Source organism: Oncorhynchus kisutch, linkage group LG24 (genome assembly GCF_002021735.2).
Source record: "Oncorhynchus kisutch isolate 150728-3 linkage group LG24, Okis_V2, whole genome shotgun sequence".
NCBI classification, from domain to species: Eukaryota; Metazoa; Chordata; class Actinopteri; order Salmoniformes; family Salmonidae; genus Oncorhynchus; species Oncorhynchus kisutch.
In genome coordinates, this window is record NC_034197.2 from 36,436,572 (window position 1) to 36,459,612 (window position 23,041).

The 23,041-nt window shown below is 44.0% G+C and overlaps 2 protein-coding genes across 8 annotated transcripts in view; one reads left to right on the forward strand and one right to left on the reverse strand.

Annotated features, from left to right (window-relative positions):
* The window catches only part of LOC109869089 (inositol 1,4,5-trisphosphate receptor type 3), a 63,740-nt gene extending 60,842 nt beyond the window's left edge, over nucleotides 1-2,898 (reverse strand). For all 7 annotated transcript variants that reach the window (XR_004205183.1, XR_004205182.1, XM_031803610.1 and 4 more), the window contains exon 1: nucleotides 2,452-2,898. Coding sequence is in view for 5 of the 7 variants with exons in the window: in XM_031803610.1 (XP_031659470.1) it covers nucleotides 2,452-2,543 (92 nt within the window). In the remaining 2 variants the exon portion in view is untranslated. The remainder of the gene's footprint in view (nucleotides 1-2,451) is intronic.
* Nucleotides 2,899-13,332: 10,434 nt separating this feature from the next.
* On the forward strand, nucleotides 13,333-19,715 carry LOC109868955 (G-protein coupled receptor 37-like 1). Its single transcript, XM_031804361.1, has 2 exons — nucleotides 13,333-14,652; nucleotides 15,912-19,715. The coding sequence occupies exons 1-2, from the start codon at nucleotides 13,567-13,569 to the stop codon at nucleotides 16,749-16,751; spliced, it is 1,926 nt and encodes a 641-aa protein (XP_031660221.1). The 5' UTR covers nucleotides 13,333-13,566; the 3' UTR covers nucleotides 16,752-19,715.
* Nucleotides 19,716-23,041: the final 3,326 nt, after the last annotated feature.

Below are 23,041 nucleotides of genomic sequence, written 5' to 3' on the forward strand. Positions count from 1 at the left end.
AGTTATCAATCACGCTAAAGTAGCTAGGTTGTCTATCTTAGCTTGCATGCCCTCTGGCAAGGCTGGTAGACTTTAGAAAAGCAAGCAATAACTAAATGTACTGAATAAGACTCACAAACCTTTTACCCAGATTTTTTGCAGAGAACCATATTTTGTTTCTTTAAAAAAAATAAACGAGTCAAGGAGGATACAGACAGCTCAAGAGGTATGCTTAGATATGCAGAAAAATACATATTGTTTACATAGAATTAAGCAGGGCCTAGCACCACCCCGGAACACCCCCCAGCCATCCTCACATACTTTGTGCCCCCTCAGATTTTTGCGGTGCCTGACGCCCCTGGCGGGCAGCTCCAAGTGAACACAAAAGGGCACCAGAATACATCGAATGCTGTTCCTTCTCCGGCAGCAACTGGAGAAACCACAGGAAGCACTATGAATAGAGATGATTTAAAAACATCACAAATGGCAACGTATTCCCTACATAGCGCACTACTTTTGACCAGAGCACAATGGGCCCTGGTCAAAAGTAGTGCGCTTAATAGCGGATAGGGTGCCGTTTTGGTACAGTCCCACGTTACCAGAGCACCTATCCGTTGGAAATCTCCAAAGAACACACTTGGAATCGCTTCCTTATCCTGACATAATTCCTACTACAATAATGGCATTCAGGCAAACAATGGAAGGGGGCTGCAGTGTATATGTGAACATAAACAACCTCAGGATACTGTCAGGGGAATATATCCTGGGACAAAGTTGTAGCCATGTTTTCACTGACAGAGTATTAAACCAATAATGTCTACGATCTTTTTTTCAAGGACATGTTTCTGACTAGAAGAAACGCACCACTACTTTAGACATTGGCGACAGGGTAGCCTAGTGGTTAGAGCGTTGGACTAGTAACCGGAAGGTTGCAAGTTCATATCCCCGAGCTGACAAGGTACAAATCTGTCGTTCTGCCCCTGAACAGGCAGTTAACCCACTGTTCCTAGGCCGTCATTGAAAATAAGAATTTGTTCTTAGCTGACCTGCCTAGTTAAATAAAGGTAACATTTTTAAAATCATATGCCTGCACAAAATCAGGTGAAACAACACTATTAATCATCAACAACATAGGCCAACTCTTCACTCTAATGCCTTGCAATGTGAAACACAGTTTAAAATGGTGCTCTCCAACCCTGTTCCTGGAGAGCTACTGTCCTGTAGGTTTTCACTCCAACCCTGTTCCTGGAGAGCTACTGTCCTGTAGGTTTACACTCCAAACCTAAAGGAGGGTAGGAGTGAAAACTTAAAGGAGGGTAGCTCTCCAGGAACAGGGTTGGAGTGAAAACCTAAAGGAGGGTAGCTCTCCAGGAACGGGGTTGGAGTGAAAACCTAAAGAAGGGTATCTCTCCAGGAACAGGGTTGGACTGAAAACCTAAAGGAGGGTAGCTCTCCAGGAACAGGGTTGGAGTGAAAACCTACAGGAGGGTAGCTCTCCAGGAACAGGGTTGGAGTGAAAACCTAAAGGAGGGTAGCTCTCCAGGAACAGGGTTGGAGTGAAAACCTAAAGGAGGGTAGCTCTCCAGGAACAGGGTTGGAGTGAAAACCTAAAGGAGGGTAGCTCTCCAGGAACAGGGTTGAAGTGAAAACCTAAAGGAGGGTAGCTCTCCAGGAACAGGGTTGGAGTGAAAACCTAAAGGAGGGTAGCTCTCCAGGAACAGGGTTGGAGTGAAAACCTAAAGGAGGGTAGCTCTCCAGGAACAGGGTTGGAGTGAAACCCTAAAGGAGGGTAGCTCTCTAGGAACAGGGTTGGAGAGCCCTGGCTTAAAGGATTAGTTCACTATTTTACAACTTGAAAGTAGTCTATTTGCCAGGAAAAACTGTAATCCATGGTTCAGTTTTCTAAATAGATGAAGTTTGTAATGACTAACCTTAGCCACTGCTAGCTGAAAATCAATGGAACAAAGTTGTAAAATAGTGAACTCGTTTTAATGAGCTGTTTGAACACAACAATTATAATGTCTTACTAGAAAACAAGATGTTTCCATATGGTTATGCTTCACTATCTAGAGATCAGACTCCATGGCCATAACTTATTGTCATCAGCTGATGAAATAAATGAGGGTCTCTCAGAGACACAAAATCTCAGATGCAATGATCTCATGACTTTAATATGTCTGGAATTGTTATAATAGCGTAATGTGCTGTGTAACATGAGCTACACAAATACATGAAGCCTAAATCATGGATTCGTGGAGTTTCGTATTTCTCTGTAAAATGAATTCACTACGCAGAGAGCAAAACTTGACATAGAGGCTACAAGAGGTGAAGGAGATAAATGTGAGTCTCGATTCGAAGTCGACCGATGGGGTAACTACCGTATGTTGAAATTAAGATCTGTCAAAATGACAAGACTGTAAATTTATAAACACAGGCAAGGTAAAGTGTTTGTATGGACATGCACATACTTACCCAAGAGTACTTATAAAACCATTGACAGAGCCCTCCGCGTAAAGGGAAACGATGTCCCCAATGTGCAAAAAGCTGGACATTGAATCCGACATCTTCGGTGTCTTTCGCGTTGACAATTATCAACTGAAATACACGTGTCCTCTTCTGTATTCTCCACTTGACTGCTGCGACTTTTTGAAGCGCTACTCGTATCTGATCTTCCTCCTCGTGCACTGAGAGCTAAGAACTCTCATTCGAACTAATGAAGATTTCGTTGGAATGCACGGAGGACAATGTAGTTGATTCAAATTATAGTTTAAATTGTTTCATTAAATAAAGTTTAAAACCGAAAATGAACAATGACAACCCGATGTTAATGAAAGTAGAGAAAGTCCAAATGTGTCAGCGAAGTCCTCATGTTGACACTGCACCTGAAGACAGATAGAATTGGAACCAGGAAGTGTTATCTTGATAACTCCTCAGTTATCTGTTCTTGGTTCAGTTTTCTTCTCAGTTGCCTGTTTCTGACTGTAGAAAGTGCAAGAGAAAGATTGCGTTATACCCTCTCTTGCCTACATACATTAATACAATGAGAGTTGGTACAAATTGATGGTACAATAGGCTACTAATGTTTGTTCATCTGCTCATTATAGAGTCAATAAAAGTCAGATGATTTAAAGGGCGTCAATAAACCATCATTTAACCTATATAAACAAATAAACCATAATTTCAACTATATAAATCATAATTAAGAGATATAGTTTATTGAGTTTAATATGAACAGATATATTTGTGGAGGGTTTTAAATTGAAAAGTGGATCACAGCTGCACTACTGTCTATGAGAGTGTGATGTAGTGGGAATCAAAATATTCCTTTTTTGATTTAGTCTTTTCTACATGCTGGAGTTTAACTAGGCCTATTTCAGACATCACTCTCTTACCATAGTTTACCATCTATAAGGGTTCTTGCTTACTACATCGTCATAGTTTTGGTCTTTCTAAAAGCTCCAGTTCAACGTATTGAACAACATTTAGGCAGCTGTGTAGCAAACACGTACAGCCAGCCATGCTTTCTGTACAGCCAGCCATGCTTTCTGTACAGCCAGCCATGCTTTCTTTCCGCCCACTGTTGACAACTCATAGTAGCAGGCGAGTCATGCTCAGCCTTTGGCTTGGACTTCCTGGTGCAGTCAAGGGGTGATACAGCCTAGCTGTTTGTGTAGGAGAGACGTCTTGCTGCTTTCCTTACACAATACAGTATGTACAATCGAAATGTAGCCTCTCTTTCGTGGATTTCTAGAGGGCAGGTCTGATCGGTTGATCTCATCTAGCTGTTCAAAAAGTCAGTGTTTGAGGAAATTGACATTTCTAACAATGTGCAACCTTATCTGAAGTACTTTCTGAGCCAAAGTACAACTCTCTAAACGTGCAGTTCTTTCTTTCTTAGATTTCACATTAAATATCAGTTGACCCTCTGTATTTTCGCCACGATTCCTCTGGTTAGCGCGTGCATTGAAAGGCCATTGAAACGGACTGACTTACTGCCATTAACTATCATATCCCAGGCCCCGACCGTACATGGACCCTACAAGGCAACATTTATTATCTGGCTTGGCCCATGTGAATGTATCCATGGTGAACATTTGGAATTCAAGGTTCCTCCGTCTTGTTTCTATGGTGATGGAGACAAAGGCCCAATGAAGGAGCTGTGAGAGAGGCCCATAGAGGTCCACTGGACCTGGGGAACATTCGGTCTCTCTCATTGTGATTAACACCTACTTTACAACCTCACAGCAGTGATGGTTGGAGAGACCAAACCTGGACTGTATTTTACACCTCACCTTCCCCTGTACAGGTACCACACAGAAACCTTAAGCTGGAGAGCCACCTTCTTAATTCATTTCATCAAGCATTTAACATCCGCTTTCATTCAAACAAAGTGCAACAAAGGTTTTGTGGGTGAAGGAGCATAGCGTATTTATTTAACCGTTTATTTACCTGGGTGTAACAGTATAACTTCCATGTCACTGATGCGTCGTGAAACAGTGTTGTTTGATGGAGGCATTGTCTGTTTAAAAAGAAAAAGCGAAGCACATTTTTATTTGGCGTTTGGTAATACCTGGTCTATGGAGATTTCATGGTTGTGTGCTCGATGTTATACACCTGTCAGCAACGGTTGTGGCTGAAATAACCAAATCCACCAATTTGAACAGGTGTCCACATATCTTTGTATATATAGTGTATTTTTTTATTTATTTGACCTTTATTTAACTAGGCAAGTCAGTTAAGAACAAATTCTTATTTTCAATGACGGCCTAGGAACAGTGGGTTAACTGCCTGTTCAAGGGCAGAACGACAGATTTTGTACCTTGTCAGCTCGGGGATTTGAACTTGCAACCTTTCGGTTACTAGTCCAATGCTCTAACCACTAGGCTACACTGCCACCCCTATAGTCAGTGAGATGTGTGAAACACATCTCACTGACTTAGAAATTCCTTAGACATGATGAAAACAAGCCCATATTCCCCCCAGGGTGAAATTCCCCTTTAAAACCCACCCAGCTACATGGGGGAAAATGCCAGGAAAATAGGTGTCAGTCCGTTTTCTTTTCAGCGTTAGGTCTAAAGTTATACTGTTACACCTAGTTAAATAAAAGGTTAAATAAATACGCTATGCTCCTTCACCCACAAAGCCTTTGTTGCACTTTGTTTGAATGAAAGCGGATGTTAAATGCTTGATGAAATGAATTAAAAAGGTGGCTTAACGTTTCTGTGTGGTACTTGAGTTATACGCGCGCATACCCGGGTGCGAACCGGGCACCCTCTGCACATGTCAACAACAGTTATATTATTATTTGTGCCCTGGTTCTATAAGAGCTCTTTGTCACTTCCCACGAGCCGGGTTGTGAGGACAGACTCACACTCATTCTTATGTTTTAATAAATGTATCGTATAGTGTGTGTGTGAGAGGCTTACAATGATGGCAAAAACAACATTTGAGAGTGCACTGATCCTGGTGCTAGAGGGGGTACGCAGCTGGAGGTGGAGTGTTTGAAGGGGTATGGGACAATAAAACGTTTGGGAACCACTGCCGTAGACAAACATCAGCAGTAGCATGGCCTTACTGAAGATCTCAGTGACTTTTAACGTGGCACCGTAATAGGATTCCACCTTTCCAACAAGTCAGTTCATCAAATTTCTGCCCTGCTAGAGCTGCCCCGGTCACCTGTAAGTGCTGTTATTGTGAAATGGAAACATCTTAAGAGCAACAACAGCTCAGCCACACAAGCTCACAGAATGGCAGTGCTGAAGCGCGTAGTGCGTAAAAATCGTCTGTCCTCTGTTGCAACACTCACTACCGAGTTCCAAACTGCCTCAGAAGCAATGTCAGCACAATAAACTGTTCTTCGGGAGCTTCACGAAATGGGTTTCCATGGCCGAGCAGCCGCACACAAGCCTAAGATCACCATGCACAATGCCAAGCGTCAGCTGGAGTGGTGTAAAGCTCGTCATTGGACTCTGGAGAAGTGGAAATGCGTTCTCTGGAGTTATAAATCACGCTTCACCATTTCAGAGTCAGACATACGAATCTGGATTTGGTGGAACGCTACCTGTCCGAATGCGTAGTGCCAACTGTAAAGTTTGGTGGAGGAGGTATAATGGTCTGGGGCTGTTTTTCATGGTTTGGGCTAGACCTCTTAGTTACAGTGAAGGGACATCTTAATGCTACAGCATACAATGGCATTCTAGATGATTCTGTGCTTTCAACTTTGTGGCAACAGTTTAAAGAAGGCCCTTTCCTGTTTCAGCATGACAATGCCCCCATGCACAAAGCGAGGTCCATACAGAAATGGTTTATCAAGATTGGTGGAAAAACTTGACTGGCCTGCAGAGAGCCCTGACCTCAACCCCATCGAACACCTTTGGGATGAGTTGGAACGCCGACTGCGAGCCAGGCATAATCGCCCAACAACAGTGCCTGACCTCACTAATGCTCTTGAGGCTAAATGAAAGTCCCCGCAGAAATGTTCCAACATTTAGTGGAAAACCTTCCCAAAAGAGTGGAGGCTGTTTATAGCAGCAAAGGTGGCCCAACTCCATATTAATGCCCATGATTTTGGAATGAGATGTTCGATGAGTAGGTGTCCACATACTTTTGGTCATGTAGTGTAATTGCACAGCAGGAAGGCAGGTCTGGGCTTTGCTGATGCCTTCTGGTGTATTGATGGGGGGGATTAAGTCATACAATCAAAATATTGATTGACATCAAGAGGGCAGATGACAAATACAAATGCCTAGCTAAGTAAGTTATTTTTCCTGCAAGCCACCTAGCTAGTTAGTTAACTGTAGTTTATCTACTGAAACCCATGTTTGTATTGCTGGCTAACATACTATACTACATTGTTACAGTGGGGGGAAATCAAATTATTTTTCAGTTTGTTAACTTAGGTAGGTGGCTAGCTAGTCTAGCTAGCTAATTGAGCTAAACAACTACAGGTAGCCATATTTATGACAAAAAATAGAGAACAGATCTCTGATTGTAAAACCTATCTCGATTGTAAAACCTCTTCCTTTTTAGTCGTAGATGTGGCTCCTAAACAGCAAGCTATAACAATGCAACCAGCCACCTGAAGCTAGGTTTATCAGCAAACGTTAGCATATGACTAGAGTTGGCTTGCTAGTTAGCCTGGCATCTGCTAACTTGTTACCACAGATAGAACAATGAGCTAGATATTTCACCGGGTGTATAAATGTAAAGCATCCAGTTGGCATTTCCACTCACTACCAAATATGGTGATGAGAGGAAGCCCAGTGGTGTGCAATGGGAGAAGATGGAGCGACATGTACATTTTGCAAATTTTCTCAACATTTTCTCATTGATGTTTCCAAAATGACACTGAACAAAAATATATATTTTCAGAAATGTTCCATACCAAAAAAAAACTTATTTTTTCACACATTTTGTGCACAAATTTGTTTACATCCCTGTTAGTGAGCTTTCCTCCTTTGCCAAGATATATATTTTTCATATTTTAAAACTTTATTTAACTCGGCAAGTCAGTTAAGAAAAAAAATCGTATTCACAATCACAGCCTACAAAGGCATGCTGCGGGGACGAGGGCTGGGATTAAAAATCAAAATCTAGGACAAAACCCTCATCACGACAAGTGAGACAACACTACACAAAGAGAGACACCACAACACTAGATAAAGAGAGACCTAAGACAACAACATAGCATGGCAGCAACACCACATGACAACAACATGGTAGCAACACAACATGGCAGCAGCACAAAACACGGTACACCTGACAGGTGTGGCATATTAAGAAGCTGATTAAACATCATGATCATTACACAGGTGCACCTTGTAAAGGCACTAAAATGTGCAATTTTGTGACATGACACAATGCAAACAGATGTCTCAAGTTTTGAGGGAGCGTACAATTGGCATGCTGACTGCAGGAATGTCAGTAATGCAGGAATGTCCACCAGAGCTGTTGCCAGAGAATTCATGATTTTACTATAAACATATGTGCCTAAGCATGCCGGTTAGACATTGCTGTAGCTATATACTGTCTGCCTATCTACCTAGGTACATTTGTACAGTCTGGTCACTGTGCAAAGGTTGAGGGTTATGCCATATTTCTTTCTATTAGGCAAGATATTGTTGTAAACGTAATATCTGTGCATGTCCTCACGTATGCATGTTCAACTAGTCTACCCTAATGTTGTTATGCTGGCACAGTTCAACTGTCTTTCAAACTGTGCAATGGAGTATCATTTATTATATATATTTTTTGTCTTGCAGACGATACAGTGTGGTGCCTGGTCTTCTTCCTGGAGTGGATTCTTGGAGAGAAACAGATTTTCTTTGCCTGCGTGTGTTGTTGTGGCAGAACTGTATCCTGTGAACTGTATTCTTCTCGATGGACAGAAGACGACTCAAGAGGAGCTGTTGTTTGATGGCAGTTTGGTCATTACAACACTCCTCCCACAGCTGTACAAGTATTCCCTGAACTTACTGTATGTTCCTTTATAATGGCAATTTCATCATGACCACCTCTCCTCCCACAGCTTTCATCATGACCACCTCTCCCATCATCTGCTGATCACCACTTCTCTTAGTCTACGTCGTCAATTCGTCTCATAAAGTGTCTGTGTCCAGTGGCAAGGGATCAGTTTGAATTTAGAAAATGCTCAGTTATTAAAATAAATACCTTTTTTTTTTGCTCCATGAAGTAATCCAAGATGTCTGTCATCATGACATGCGACACTTTGTGGTGGACCACCCACCTGTTTCGATCAATGAGAGAAGATTTGAAATAGATAAAATGCCACTGTTGGATTACTTCGTTATTTAGGGACAATGAGGGACATTGGGAGCTGTTTTTGAGAGGAAAGATCAGTCAACAAAGGGAATGGGCTGGGGGAGCTGCAGAAGGTGTGAGAAGTCTTAGGAGGACTGTTCTTACACATTATGTTTTGCTGTGTATGGGAAATTGAGGAGAAATGCCACCTTTTAATTGTTCTCATACACAACAATACAGTGACTGTCTCTAAGCACAACTGAATCGCCCTTCCTAGTCTCAAAGACCTGTCTGTAAACCTCCCTCAGCCCGTTGACTTTGACAAATCGTTTGTGTCAATAGTAGTCCTTGGCAGAGGAGTTTTTGTAGCTGTGTCTTTGTATTGTGTTTTGAGAATCTGCAGAGAGAAGAATGTGTTGGTTGTGTCATTACTGTTGTGGTCTTGATGTTACACCTTGCAGTGTCCTTTGCCCGTTTCTGTCCCAAAATCTTGCGGTACTCCATAACTGCAAGGTGTGCCCGCTCCCTCATGCGCGTGTGCACAAAATGCCCACGCTTTGTGTTTTTTTTCAGCGGGGTGGACTCCAGATAACCTGGAGTTTTACAAAGAGAAAAGAGGTAGACTCAATTGATGACATGGTCTGGAAGGTTCTCTGTGGTCCTCAGTCTACATCTAACCACCTGTAACCCCACAACACAAACCATACAAACATGCTTACTGTAAATCTTAGCCGTCAGCTTGTGCATATTTTTAGCCAACTTACCTTAACCAGAGCTAATAGAATGGTGGAATCAGATGATGTACCACCTACAACAAAACACCTAACAATACACAATTTAACCACCCTACTAATTGTATTGATCTCTATTAGACTGGGTAGCTTAGCATACCTATCATGGATTTTTCAGTACTGTCAGCTTGCTGTTAGCTAATTAGCATCAGCTGAAAACCAACTAACCAACCATAGACAATTTATACACATGCATCATTACTACCAACACACCGAGAGTGAGTTAGCTATAATCGACAATTCTATTTTTAGTAACGGAGTGTTTTCCAGACAAGGGTGTAATAGATGGCTACCAGATTGAGTTACTCTTATTTGCTAACGTTCGCTAGCTTACATTCGCTAACGTTAGCCAAACTGGTATTGCATCACTTCCCAGCTGTTGTTTAAATGTATTCCCCATCCATTCAGCCTGAAAATCCCTCTGATAATCTTTGGCCACTGTAAGCATCATTTTTGATAGCTGCAAACAACTGGCAGCATCGGGGTACATTTCTGGTAGGTAGCTAGTACGGTGAAAGATAACTTATTTTCACATTTGTTTGTAGTTAGCACAGCCAGACAACACCACTCGGGCATGATGACAAACATTAGTGAAAAACAAACGTAAACAAATAGAAGTTCTGAGACTACTATGTGTTGGTTGATCGAAGTAAACAACACCATAAACCAAGTTTGTGGTCACGCCCCATCTATCTAGCGGAGTGGTATCAGCATTTGCTATAAATGCTGGACTTAATGCTTCACTATGAGCAGCCAAAAACACAGGAAGCCAAAACTTCCTGATTCTACCATTGAAATGAAATAGTGCTCTTTCTAGCTTGTGGTTTGGATCATTTTGACGTTTATGACAAAAACATAATGTTGTTAATATAGTCATGACTAATCTCAGCAAAAAAAGAAACGTCCTCTCACTGTCAACTGCGTTTATTTTCAGCAAACTTAACATGTGTAAATATTTGTATGACACTAACAAGATTCAACAACTGAGACATAAACTGAACAAGTTCCACAGACATGTGACTAACAATAATGGAATAATGTGTCCCTGAACAATGGGGGGATCAAAATCAAAAGTAACAGTCAGTATCTGGTGTGGCCACCAGCTGCATTAAGTACTGCAGTGCATCTCCTCCTCATGGACTGCACCAGATTTGCCAGTTCTTGCTGTGAGATAATACCCCACTCTTCCACCAAGGCACCTACAAGTTCCCGGACATTTCTGGGGGGAGTGGCCCTAGCCCTCACCCTCCGATCCAACAGGTCCCAGACTTGCTCAATAGGATTGAGATCTGGGCTCTTCGCTGGCCATGGCAGAACACTGATATTCCTGTCTTGCAGGAAATCACATACAGAACGAGCAGTATGGCTGGTGACATTGTCATGCTGGAGGGTCATGTCAGGATGAGCCTGCAGGAAGGGTACCACATGCTCCTTTTCACCCCATTATTTCTATCTCTACCTTGCACATTCTTCCACTGCAAATCTACCATTCCAATGTTTTACTTGCTATATTGTAATATTATATTGTATTTACTTCGCCACCATGGCCATTTTTTTGCCTTTACCTCCCTTATCTCACCTCATTTGCTCACATTGTATATAGACTTATTTTTCTACTGTATTATTGACTGTATGTTTGTGTATTCCATGTGTAACTATGTGTTGTTGTTTGTGTCGAACTGCTTTGCTTTATCTTGGCCAGGTCGCAATTGTAAATGAGAACTTGTTCTCAACTTGCCTACCTGGTTAAATAAAGGTGAAATAAATAAACATGAGGGAGGAGGATGTCTTCCCTGTAACACACAGTGTTGAGATTGCCTGCAATGACAACAAGCTCAGTCCGATGATGCTGTGACTCACCGCCCCAGGCCATGAAGGACACTCCACCTCCAAATCGATCCCGCTCCACAGTACAGGCCTCGGTGTAACGCTCATTCCTTCAACGATAAATGCAAATCCGACCATCACCCCTGGTGAGACAAAACCGCGACTCGTCAGTGAAGAGCACTTTTTGACAGTTCTATCTGGGCCTGCAATGATGGGTTTGTGCCCATAGGTGACGTTGTTGCCGGTGATGTCTGGTGAGGACCTGCCTTCTAACAGGCCTACAAGCCCTCAGTCCAGCCTCTCTCAGCCTGTTGCGGACAGTCTGAGCACTGATGGAGGGATTGTGCATTCCTGGTGTAACTCGGGCAGTTGTTGTTTCTATCCTGTACCTGTCCCGCAGGTGTGATGTTCAGATGTACCGATCCTGTGCAGGTGTTGTTACACGTGGTCTGCCACTGCGAGGACGATCAGCTGTCCGTCCTGTCTCCCTGTAGCGCTGTCTTAGGCGTCTCACCTTACAGACATTGCAATTTATTGCCCTGGCCACATCTGCAGTCCTCATGCCCCCTTGCAGCATGCCTAAGGCATGTTCACACAGATGAGCAGGAACCCTGGGCGTCTTTCTTTTGGTGTTTTTCAGAGTCAGTAGAAAGGCCACTTTAGTGTCCTAAGTTTTCATAACTAAGACCTTAATTGCCTACCGTCTGTAAGCTGTGTCTTAAAAACTTCTTAAGGCTAAGGGGTGGTATTTTCACCTCCAGATGAAAAGTGTGCCCAAAGTAAACTACTTGGGCCCATAAGCTAGGATATGCATATTATTGGTAGATGTGGATAGAAAACACTCTGAAGTTTCTAAAACTGTTTGAATGATGTATATGAGTATAACAGAACTTATTTGGCAGGCGAAACCCAGAGGACAAACCACCCAGGATTTTTTTTTTTGAGGTCACTCTCTTTTCAATGGGGTTTCTATGGGGATCTGGATTTCTAAGGCACTTGCTTGCAGTTCCTATCGTTTCCACTGGATGTCAACAGTCTTTAGAAATTGGTTGATGTTTTTAGGGGGTTCTAATTTGAACCCGAAAAGGTTCTACCTGGATCCAAAAACAGGTCCCCTATGGGGACAGCCGGAGAACCCTTTTGGAACCCTTTTTTTCTAAGAATGTAGAAACATACCTGAGGTTTAGGAATGTGCCTTTACCATGGAACCTGTGTGTGTGTGTGTGTGTGTGTGTGTGTGTGTGTGTGTGTGTGTGTGTGTGTGTGTGTGTGTGTGTGTGTGTGTGTGTGTGTGTGTGTGTGTGTGTGGACACACGTTGGTGCAGGAAAGAGGTGTGAGTTATTGCCAAGAGCAGTGCAAATGAGCACTATAATGGCACATTCCAATAGATTGTAGACTAAGTAAATTACTCCACCTCTCCTACGGGAAAAACCTGTCAATGCTGTTGTGTGTATAGTAGGGGAGCTGAGCTGTTCATGTGGATTTCGAAACAGGACACTGTTCCAACACTATGGAAATATACTGCGCCTTTGGATAACACAACAGATCTGCTTATATATATATATAAATATATACAGTGCTTCTACACCAATGCTTGCTGTTTGGGGTTTTAGGCTGGGTTTCTGTACAGCACTTTGAGATATCAGCTGATGTATGAATGGGCTATATAAATAAATTTGATTTGTTATACAAGACACACAAGAAGACCATCTGCATGTATCCTTATTGATGTTGTACCACCTGGATGTAATATTGAAATGAATGGGACCAGATCGGTGTTTGGGATTGGTGTACTTTTTGGAGACATGCACTGCCCTCTAGATGCACAACATAAAACTGCAACTGATCAGTATTTTGACCAGCAGAGGGCACAAACGCTTTGCTCCATTTGGGGGTCCATAGAGAGAAACAGATGAGTTCGCCTCTTGTCTTTCCCTTTTCAAAGGGGACCAGCCACCCATGATTGAGCAGGCAACAGTACTTGTTAACAGACTCACAGACCTGCCTATGGGACTGCAGCCACAGGACGCAGAGAGAGACAAGTTCCCCAAGCTTCAGCATCCCACCACAGATTGGGCAACTTCTTCTTCTCTACTAAATTAACTTCTGCTGAGGGGGTCTCATTTTGACATCGTCTCCTGCAGTGATCAAAGCTGGGAAGTTCTGGAATTTAAAAGAAAAGCTACTTTTCAGGCTACTGCTCTCAAGATGATTCCCTCTATTTCACTGGTGGTACTATTGACTGTGTGGGCTTCCGATGCGAAAAAAATTCCACAGACAAACAGTGCATCTCTTGAAAAAGATATGTTAAATCTCGACATTCAAGTCATTCAAAGCCATGGTTATGACAATGAGGATGTGAAAGGACTGGAATGGGACAAGCACCACAAGAGAGCACCGCGGGGTGCAGACAACGAGGACACAGGCGCAGGTGAACCTCAGTCTACCTTCTCACGGTCTTATGTGAACGAGTTCACCTCACCCAGAGCTACCCAGTTCTCTAGCTCAACCCTGGAAACTGGGGCCAACACAGCCTCAACCCTGGAAACTGGGGCCAACACAGACTCAACCCTGGAAACTGGGGCCAACAAAGACTCAACCCTGGAAACTGGGGCCAACACAGACTCAACCCTGGAAACTGGGGCCAACAAAGACTCAACCCTGGAAACTGGGGCCAACACAGACTCAACCCTGGAAACTGAGGCCAACACAGACTCAACCCTGGAAACTGGGGCCAACACAGCCTCAACCCTGGGAACTGGGGCCAACACAGACTCAATCCTGGAAACTGGGGCCAACACAGACTCAACTCTGGAAACTGGGGCCAACACAGACTCAACCCTGGATACTGGGGCCAACACAGACTCAAATCTGAACACTAGGGCCAACACAGACTCAACCCTGGACACTGGGGCCAACACAGACTCAACCCTGGACACTAGGGCCACTGGGGCCAACACAGACGTGGATCAGGGCAACAGCAGCACTACAGGAAGGTGGATCACCAACATCCACAACCCTCTGTACCCAGTGACTGACAGTTCTTACACTGCCTACGCTGTCATGTTCCTGTCCCTGGTGGTGTTCTCTGTGGGGATTATAGGGAACCTGGCTGTGATGTGCATCGTCTGGCACAACTACTACATGAGGAGTACCTGGAACTACATCCTGGCCAGCCTGGCTTTTTGGGACTTCCTGGTGCTCTGCTTCTGTTTACCTGTGGTGGTCTTCAATGAGCTCACCAATAAGAGGCTGCTGGGGGACATCTCATGCAGAGCGGTACCATATATGGAGGTGGGTTTGCTTCCCTTAGCCCCCCCCCCCTCAAGCCAAGCCATACTTCTCTGTCCATCGATTTTGGAATTTTCGATGCTCCCTGACCTTCTAGAGTTAATTTCAGTGATTATTAGTGAACTGGACCCAGTCAATAAACTGTATGAATGTAGTGATTATTAGTGAGCTGGACCCAGTCAATAAACTGTATGAATGTAGTGATTATTAGTGAACTGGACCCAGTCAATAAACTGTATGAATGTAGTGATTATTAGTGAGCTGGACCCAGTCAATAAACTGTATGAATGTAGTGATTATTAGTGAACTGGACCCAGTCAATAAACTGTATGAATGTAGTGATTATTAGTGCGCTGGACACAGTCAATAAACTGTATGAATGTAGTGATTATTAGTGAACTGGACCCAGTCAATAAACTGTATGAATGTAGTGATTATTAGTGAACTGGACCCAGTCAATAAACTGTATGAATGTAGTGATTATTAGTGAACTGGACCCAGTCAATAAACTGTATGAATGTAGTGATTATTAGTGAACTGGACCCAGTCAATAAACTGTATGAATGTAGTGATTATTAGTGAACTGGACCCAGTCAATAAACTGTATGAATGTAGTGATTATTAGTGAACTGGACCCAGTCAATAAACTGTATGAATGTAGTGATTATTAGTGAACTGGACCCAGTCAATAAACTGTATGAATGTAGTGATTATTAGTGAACTGGACCCAGTCAATAAACTGTATGAATGTAGTGATTATTAGTGAACTGGACCCAGTCAATAAACTGTATGAATGTAGTGATTATTAGTGAACTGGACCCAGTCAATAAACTGTATGAATGTAGTGATTATTAGTGAACTGGACCCAGTCAATAAACTGTATGAATGTAGTGATTATTAGTGAACTGGACCCAGTCAATAAACTGTATGAATGTAGGTCCATGATCAAATTACCATTTAGATTTGGTTTTAGTCATTTTAAAGTATATTGAGTTTGTCCCCCCCCCCCCAAACCACACGTGTGCCTGGATTGGACCCCCCCATGAGCCGTATGTTTGACACCCCTTTAAAAAAAACATGGTACGTGTTTATAAACAGTGTGTGTGCAGCATGTGAAAAGTGTAGTTATGGCTAATTCCACAGGACATTTTGTAGATTGAAAGATCACAACGGTCATAAAAAATAGACAGGTAAGCAGAAAAATAACAGCCCACGTAGCATATCTGATATGTTCTTCCTCTTTGACCCATTTAACGCTCCAGGTGACCTCCCTAGGGGTGACATCCTTCAGCCTGTGTGCCCTGGGTATAGACCGCTTCAACTCTACCACCTGCTCCCAGCCCAAAATCCGTCGAGTGGAGAGCTGCCAGTCCATCCTGGCCAAGCTGCTGGTCATATGGCTGGGCTCCATGGTGCTGGCGGCACCAGAGCTGCTCCTGTGGCAGCTCAGCCAGGCCGTGTCTCCAGCCACAGGGGCTGTGGTGGACTCCTGCACCATGAACCCCACCTCCAACCTCCCCGAGTCCATCTACACCCTGGTCATCAACTACCACGAGTGCCGCATGTGGTGGTACTTTGGTTGCTACTTCTGCCTGCCCGTGGTCTTCACCCTGCTGTGCCAGCTGGCCACCTGCCACGTGTCCCATGACGGTATCCCCCGGCGCCTGGAGGAAGGTTCCCCCTCCAAGAAGCAGAAGATACAACACAGTCAGCAGGTGGAACGCCAGCTCAACTGCACCGTGATGGCCCTGGCCGTGGTCTACGGCGTCTGCGCCCTGCCGGAGAACGTGTGCAACATCGTCCTGGCCTACACCGCCATGCCCATCTCTGACGACACCGCCACCCTACTGGCCCTCATCAACCAGTTCTCCCTGTTCTTCAAGTCGTCGGTGACGCCGGTGCTGCTGCTGTGCCTCTGTAAGTCTCTGAGCCAGGCCTTCATGGACTGTTGCTGCTGCTGCTGTGAGGAGTGCCAACCCAGTGGCTCCCATTCCCCTGGCACCGAGGCCAAACTCAAGAGCACCAACGAGATGTCCTCCTCCATCTTCTTTGACAAAGCCAAGGACAGCTCCACCATCCTGTCGATCAGCGCGTCCAGCTGAACTGACCTCTCCTGCTTTCTTTCCTTTCCATCGCCTAAACTGGTTAGATGTGGTAACAAAGCAACTCACCTTTCAGCAGTGGACATTCCAACCTCAACCATAGACACACCTTTTTGTTTTCCAGTGCCAGCGTCACCTTCTCTGTAGCCTTAATGTCTGTAATGTCTCTCCTTTTGATGTTCTCTCCAAATAGATACAACACCCCATCCAGTTTTAAGGTGGTTCATTTGACAGGAAGTTCAGACATTGACTAAGTGCAGACTAGGGGGAGGGGCTGGAGAGAAGAAGGAGAAGAGCTCCATTTAATATCCTTGTAGAAGTGTCACCCCAATGTGTGTATTTTAAGGATTATTAGGTCAAAAATAAACAGAGTATTATGTTATATTACTATACTAGGGTTGACTAACAGCCCCAGAGTGTCCCGGCACTGAGATCATTATTTCTTGATGTCACAACTATTAACATATCTGTAATATGATGTGTGTTGGCTCTTTAGTCGACACAGATAAGTTTGCCTTGTCATTTTCTTCATGCCCCCCCCCTCAATTATCGACACAGCTATTTCATCTTTAGCCGTCCCATGTCATTGTGTATCAATTATTGTTTTGAGTTATATTAATAATCAACGGGGATGGTTTAGACATAGTATTTTCCATAAAATCAAAGTGCTGTGAATAATGCAAAGTTATTTTACCAGATAATCATGAGAAGTCACTGTACAGAGGTCAAGGTTATAAACAGGTTATAAGAAGGTTAGGAAAGAAGTCAGACATCATTTTATGAATAAGAGACACAGCTGTAGTTTGTAATTTATCAGCGCTAGTCATTTTTCTCACGGAGAGATTTCATAAACGTCAGTTTTTAAAAATTTGCTCAACCAGATGAAGGGATTTTGGGTGATTTGTGCTTGATGTGCATCCCATTGACCATCTGAAACTCAATAATGGGGTCCTCTCTCTGACCTGGAACATATTTATCCTCTCACTGATTCAGGCTTTGGACAGCAGCAGAGCTCCTCTCATAAGGGTGTCATTGTTCTCCAGGGGCCAGTGGAAGCCTCCACTCTGAGGCCCTGGGAGTGGAACTACAGTTGAGTTGCCAGGTTACCGTCCCAAAATTCACGGGTATTGTAGACGGGCCAAAACCGGACAGGCCTTCCACCGTTTTCTCACCCCTGTCTGGTGCTCCAGTCCAAATGAACACGTGGCACTACTGCATGTTCTCTCATGTTGTCGTGAAGGTATATATGTTTTTTGATCAGTTACAATGGAGATGGACGTTGGCTTGGGGATGTGAGACGTTTCCATTGTGATGGACTAGGTTCAATCAGAGAACACCACCACAGTACAGACACCAGAATTATGTAATGTGTTGTTTCCAACATACAATGAAACTCAAGCCAACCTGATTGGACAGCATATCAAAAGATCACCAGTAAGCCAATAGAGGGCAATAGTAATGGCGTCTTTTTGTAGGTATTAACAAGAGGCTAACTTCACCAGGGCTTGTTGGCTAAAGTCTATGGGGATCAACACTGTAAATAAGGTCTGAGGAGATCTTATACTGTACGTTTTGCTCTATGAGATAATCTTCATCAGCTAACCAGTGTCCATATTCAGGTTCCTATGCCTCTGCTGCAGTTAGTTATTTAACTCTAAGTTAGTAATTATTGTAACCCTTACGAAAAAAGATTGTAGTTATTTTAACCCTTACGAAAAAAGATTGAAATTATTGTAACCCTTACGAAAAAAGATTGTAATTATTTTAACTCTTGTGAAAAAATATATAAATTATTTTAACCCTTACGAAAAAGATTGTAATTATTTTAACCCTTACGAAAAAAAGATTGTAATTATTTTAACGAAAAAAGATTGTAATTATTTTAACCCTTACGGAAAAAAGATTGTAATTATTTTAACGAAAAAAGATTGCGGCAAATAGTGTGTCCAAAATAACACTTTTTTTTACGACAGTAATTTTGCAGTGTAACAGTGCACTGTACTGTAAATGCAGTTCAACTTTTGTAAGGGCACCTTTTGTCAATTTTGAAGCATTTATGTAATCAAAACAAGCACATAAAGTGTTCATCATTGATAAAGCTTATGTATTATCTCATAAAACAAAATGTATAAGATCTCCTAATGCTATGTTAACCTCAGACCTTATTTTCAGCGTTAGTGGGGCAAAAAAGTATTTAGTCTTTTTTTGTCTGTCATAGTTGAAGTGTACCTATGATGAAGATTTACAGGCCTCTCTCATCTTTTTAAGTGGGAGAACTTGCACAATTGGTGGCTGACTAAATACTTTTTTGCCCCACTGTATATCCCAAAACCCCATTCTTTCCTCATTTAATTTTCATCATAGGACAGGCAAACAAACCAGAGGTAGAAAATGCTAACTCATTAATGTTTATTACCAATACCCAATTGTGATTAGCTTAGAAGTCAGTTTGAATGTACAGAGACAGTCTGGTTTCTCCATTAAATGATGCACTGATTGAAGAGTTTAGAGACAGAGGAGGTATTTTTTCCCCCGGGGGTGGTTGACCTCTTTAGAGTCTCTCTCTCTGGGTCTTGGAGCATGTTCAGAGGCTGTCAGGGCCTGGGCAGATGGTGCTGGAGACTCATTAGCAGTGAGCGGAGCTCCTCACCAGCTCCTGTGGACACTAATGACTGTACAGTGAACAGTCGCCTCTCTGTTTCATTAATGAAGCCACCGACACAAATCAACGTCCCCATGCCACAACATCCAGTGTCAGTCCGGTAGGTAAACAAATGGAGAGAGTCATTCCAGGATGAAAAGTTGACTACATGATGACGCAGCAAGCTGGCGTTACAAGCAGCAATAGGACAGAAGTTATCAACCTTATAGATCAGATAATGTCTACTCATTTGATTGATACTGTAAGTGCATATCTAAATGCTTGATGAAACAATGTTTTTGATTAAACTACTTTTTCCTGCATTGTAGTGTGTTTATGAAACAAGATGAGGGGGGGGGGGGGGGGGAGAGAGCGAGAGAGAGAGAGGGGCCTCTTTGGGTTGGCTCAGTGAACGTAGACTAATATGACCTGAATGTCCCCACTTATGAACACAGGGCTGCCTCACCTCCCCCTGATGCGGGGACAATGTTTGTTTTGTTCTGTGGGAAAACTGACGAGGGTTGGGGGGAGCTCTGTTGTCATGGCAGAGGCCTGACAGAGAGCTTTGGCCCTCTGAGGAACACAAATTGATCTGAATCAGAGAGGCTGGCGTGGATCCTGAGCATGAATGTCCACACACACCGGTCCGGTCCAGACCCAGGCCTCTATAGCGGACCACCTTGTTCTCTCTGGACAGGAAGCCTCATTATTGTCATGCCAAGGAGGGACAAGAACAGAGCTTGTTGTCACAACTCGTTCATATTCATGGCCTAATGCGGCTCAACCCAGAGAAGAAGGAGAGTAGGGAGGCAAGTAACTTCTATTCAGCTTTAGTCTGGGCCATTCTGAGATCACCCATCTCATAGTACCTCTCTGGTACCAACAGTTCCTCCCCTCTCTGGGGTCTGGGTGCTTGGGAAGCTCTCTACAACAACACAACAGTTCCTCCCCTCTCTGGGGTCTGGGTGCTTGGGAAGCTCTCTACAACAACACAACAGTTCCTCCCCTCTCTGGGGTCTGGGTGCTTGGGAAGCTCTCTACAACAACACAACTTCTTTACCACATTGGTGCTTAGATTTGTCATACACAAAGGCTTTACCCACTTGTTGAAGATCAGCATTGAGAAAGAGGTGAGAGTGTTGTAGGGGAAGAACACCCCCCCCACACGTGTAGTGTATTATTTATTTGTATTTAACCTTTTTTAACTAGGCAAGTCAGTTAAGAACAAATTCTTATTTTAGAATGACGGCCTACCCCGGCCAAACCCTCCCCTACCCCGGCCAAACCCTCCCCTACCCCGGCCAAACCCTCCCCTAACCTGGACAATGCTGGGCCAATTGTGCGCCGCCCTATGGGACTCCCAATCACAGCCGGTTGTGAAACAGCCCGGGATCAAACCAGGGTCTGTAGTGACGTAGTAGTGACTGAGATCGCTGCGCCACTCGGGAGCCTCGAAAGTGTAAGCACGTTACTTGCCTACTCTACTTTACTGACTTTATTGTCCCCATGGAGACATTTTGTTGCAGTGTCAAATACATGTTTAAAGTAGCGTTTAAATAGGAAAACAAATTGACAATACAACTTTCATAACAGTTACATACCAATAAAAAGAGACTAGCCTGCTGGTCTCACTGGGTCGGTAGGAACATTAGCCTGCTGGTCTCACTGGGCCGGTAGGAACATTAGCCTGCTGGTCTCACTGGGTCGGTAGGAACATTAGCCTGCTGGTCTCACTGGGCCGGTAGGAACATTAGCCTGCTGGTCTCACTGGGTCGGTAGGAACATTAGCCTGCTGGTCTCACTGGGTCGGTAGGAACATTAGCCTGCTGGTCTCACTGGGCCGGTAGGAACATTAGCCTGCTGGTCTCACTGGGCCGGTAGGAACATTAGCCTGCTGGTCTCACTGGGCCGGGAGGAACATTAGCCTGCTGGTCTCACTGGGTCGGTAGGAACATTAGCCTGCTGGTCTCACTGGGCCGGTAGGAACATTAGCCTGCTGGTCTCACTGGGCCGGTAGGAACATTAGCCTGCTGGTCTCACTGGGCCGGTAGGAACATTAGCCTGCTGGTCTCACTGGGCCGGTAGGAACATTAGCCTGCTGGTCTCACTGGGCCGGTAGGAACATTAGCCCGCTGGTCTCACTGGGCCGGTAGGAACATTAGCCCGCTGGTCTCACTGGGCCGGTAGGAACATTAGCCTGCTGGTCTCACTGGGCCGGTAGGAACATTAGCCTGCTGGTCTCACTGGGCCGGTAGGAACATTAGCCTGCTGGTCTCACTGGGCCGGTAGGAACATTAGCCTGCTGGTCTCACTGGGCCGGTAGGAACATTAGCCTGCTGGTCTCACTGGGCCGGTAGGAACATTAGCCTGCTGGTCTCACTGGGCCGGTAGGAACATTAGCCTGCTGGTCTCACTGGGCCGGTAGGAACATTAGCCTGCTGGTCTCACTGGGCCGGTAGGAACATTAGCCTGCTGGTCTCACTGGGCCGGTAGGAACATTAGCCTGCTGGTCTCACTGGGCCGGTAGGAACATTAGCCTGCTGGTCTTACTGGGCCGGTAGGAACATTAGCCTGCTGGTCTTACTGGGTCGATAGGAACATTAGACCGAGCTATTTAGGAGAGATATCACACCTGGCACAAATGACTGTCTAGTTCTGTTTTCCCTGAGTAGTTCAAAGTCCGGGTACAGGGGGTGCCTTGGGTCTAAAATTATTTTGTGAGCCTTGCGGAGGGCCCTGACCATAAAGATCTCATTCAGGCCTTTCTGTTTGACTCCAAGTACCTTGCTTGCTGTGGAGATGATCCTTCTCAACATATTTCTCTGGCTGACAGTGGAATTGCCAAACCAACAAACAATACAACAAGTTTAAATACTCTCAATGAAAGATTTGTAAAAACAGAGTCAGTACCATTAACATTAAAAGATCCCAGCTGTTCGAGAATCTACTGGTTTAGGTGTACAGTTCTTGGTTCACAAATCCCTGTTCGATACCAGCCTTTGACTAAATCTAAAATGGTAATTGTTATATAATGAAATATACAGAGAAACAATACACAGTCACAATAGATCACTAAAATCAATGATTTGAAACATCAAAATGCGTGAAAGTGCCAGTCAGAGTTTATGAGTTTATCACAGGGCAGCATTGTGTGAAACAGACAGAAGACACATAATGGTCCAACCCAGTGGACTGCTCAGTCTGCTACTAGGCTTTACCTCAGCAGTTGATCAGCTCCAAGTGACAGTCCTGAGGTTATTAACCACCAATCCTGCTAAACGTCCTCAGTCTAACGCACAACCTCCTTCCATTAACAAACTGCCCCCAGGATACTCACTATAACGTTACGATCAGAAGTAGTATAGACCACACACATACACATTTAGGCCATGTGTGTGTTTAAAATACTTTTAGAGGGATTGACTGCCTTACAGTCTAATCTCAATCACCCAGAAATTATCTGCGACGGGAACCTACTGCCCCCTGCTGTTACCTCAATGCAACTCCTGCTTCAATAATATTATTTTGGTAGGCTTGGATCTTCCCAAATCCTTTAGAAATAGTTTCAGAAAATAATATTTTGTGGTTTGCCCAAAAATGAGATATATATATATTTTTTTACTTAAGTGTCTAATGCAGTCCCTATAGG

Coding starts and splice junctions, on each gene's coding strand:
- LOC109868955 (XM_031804361.1), top strand. CDS start 13,567: ATGATTCCCTCTATTTCACTGGTGGTACTATTGACTGTGTGGGCTTCC. Junction 14,653..15,911: donor GAGCGGTACCATATATGGAG/GTGGGTTTGCTT, acceptor TTAACGCTCCAG/GTGACCTCCCTAGGGGTGAC.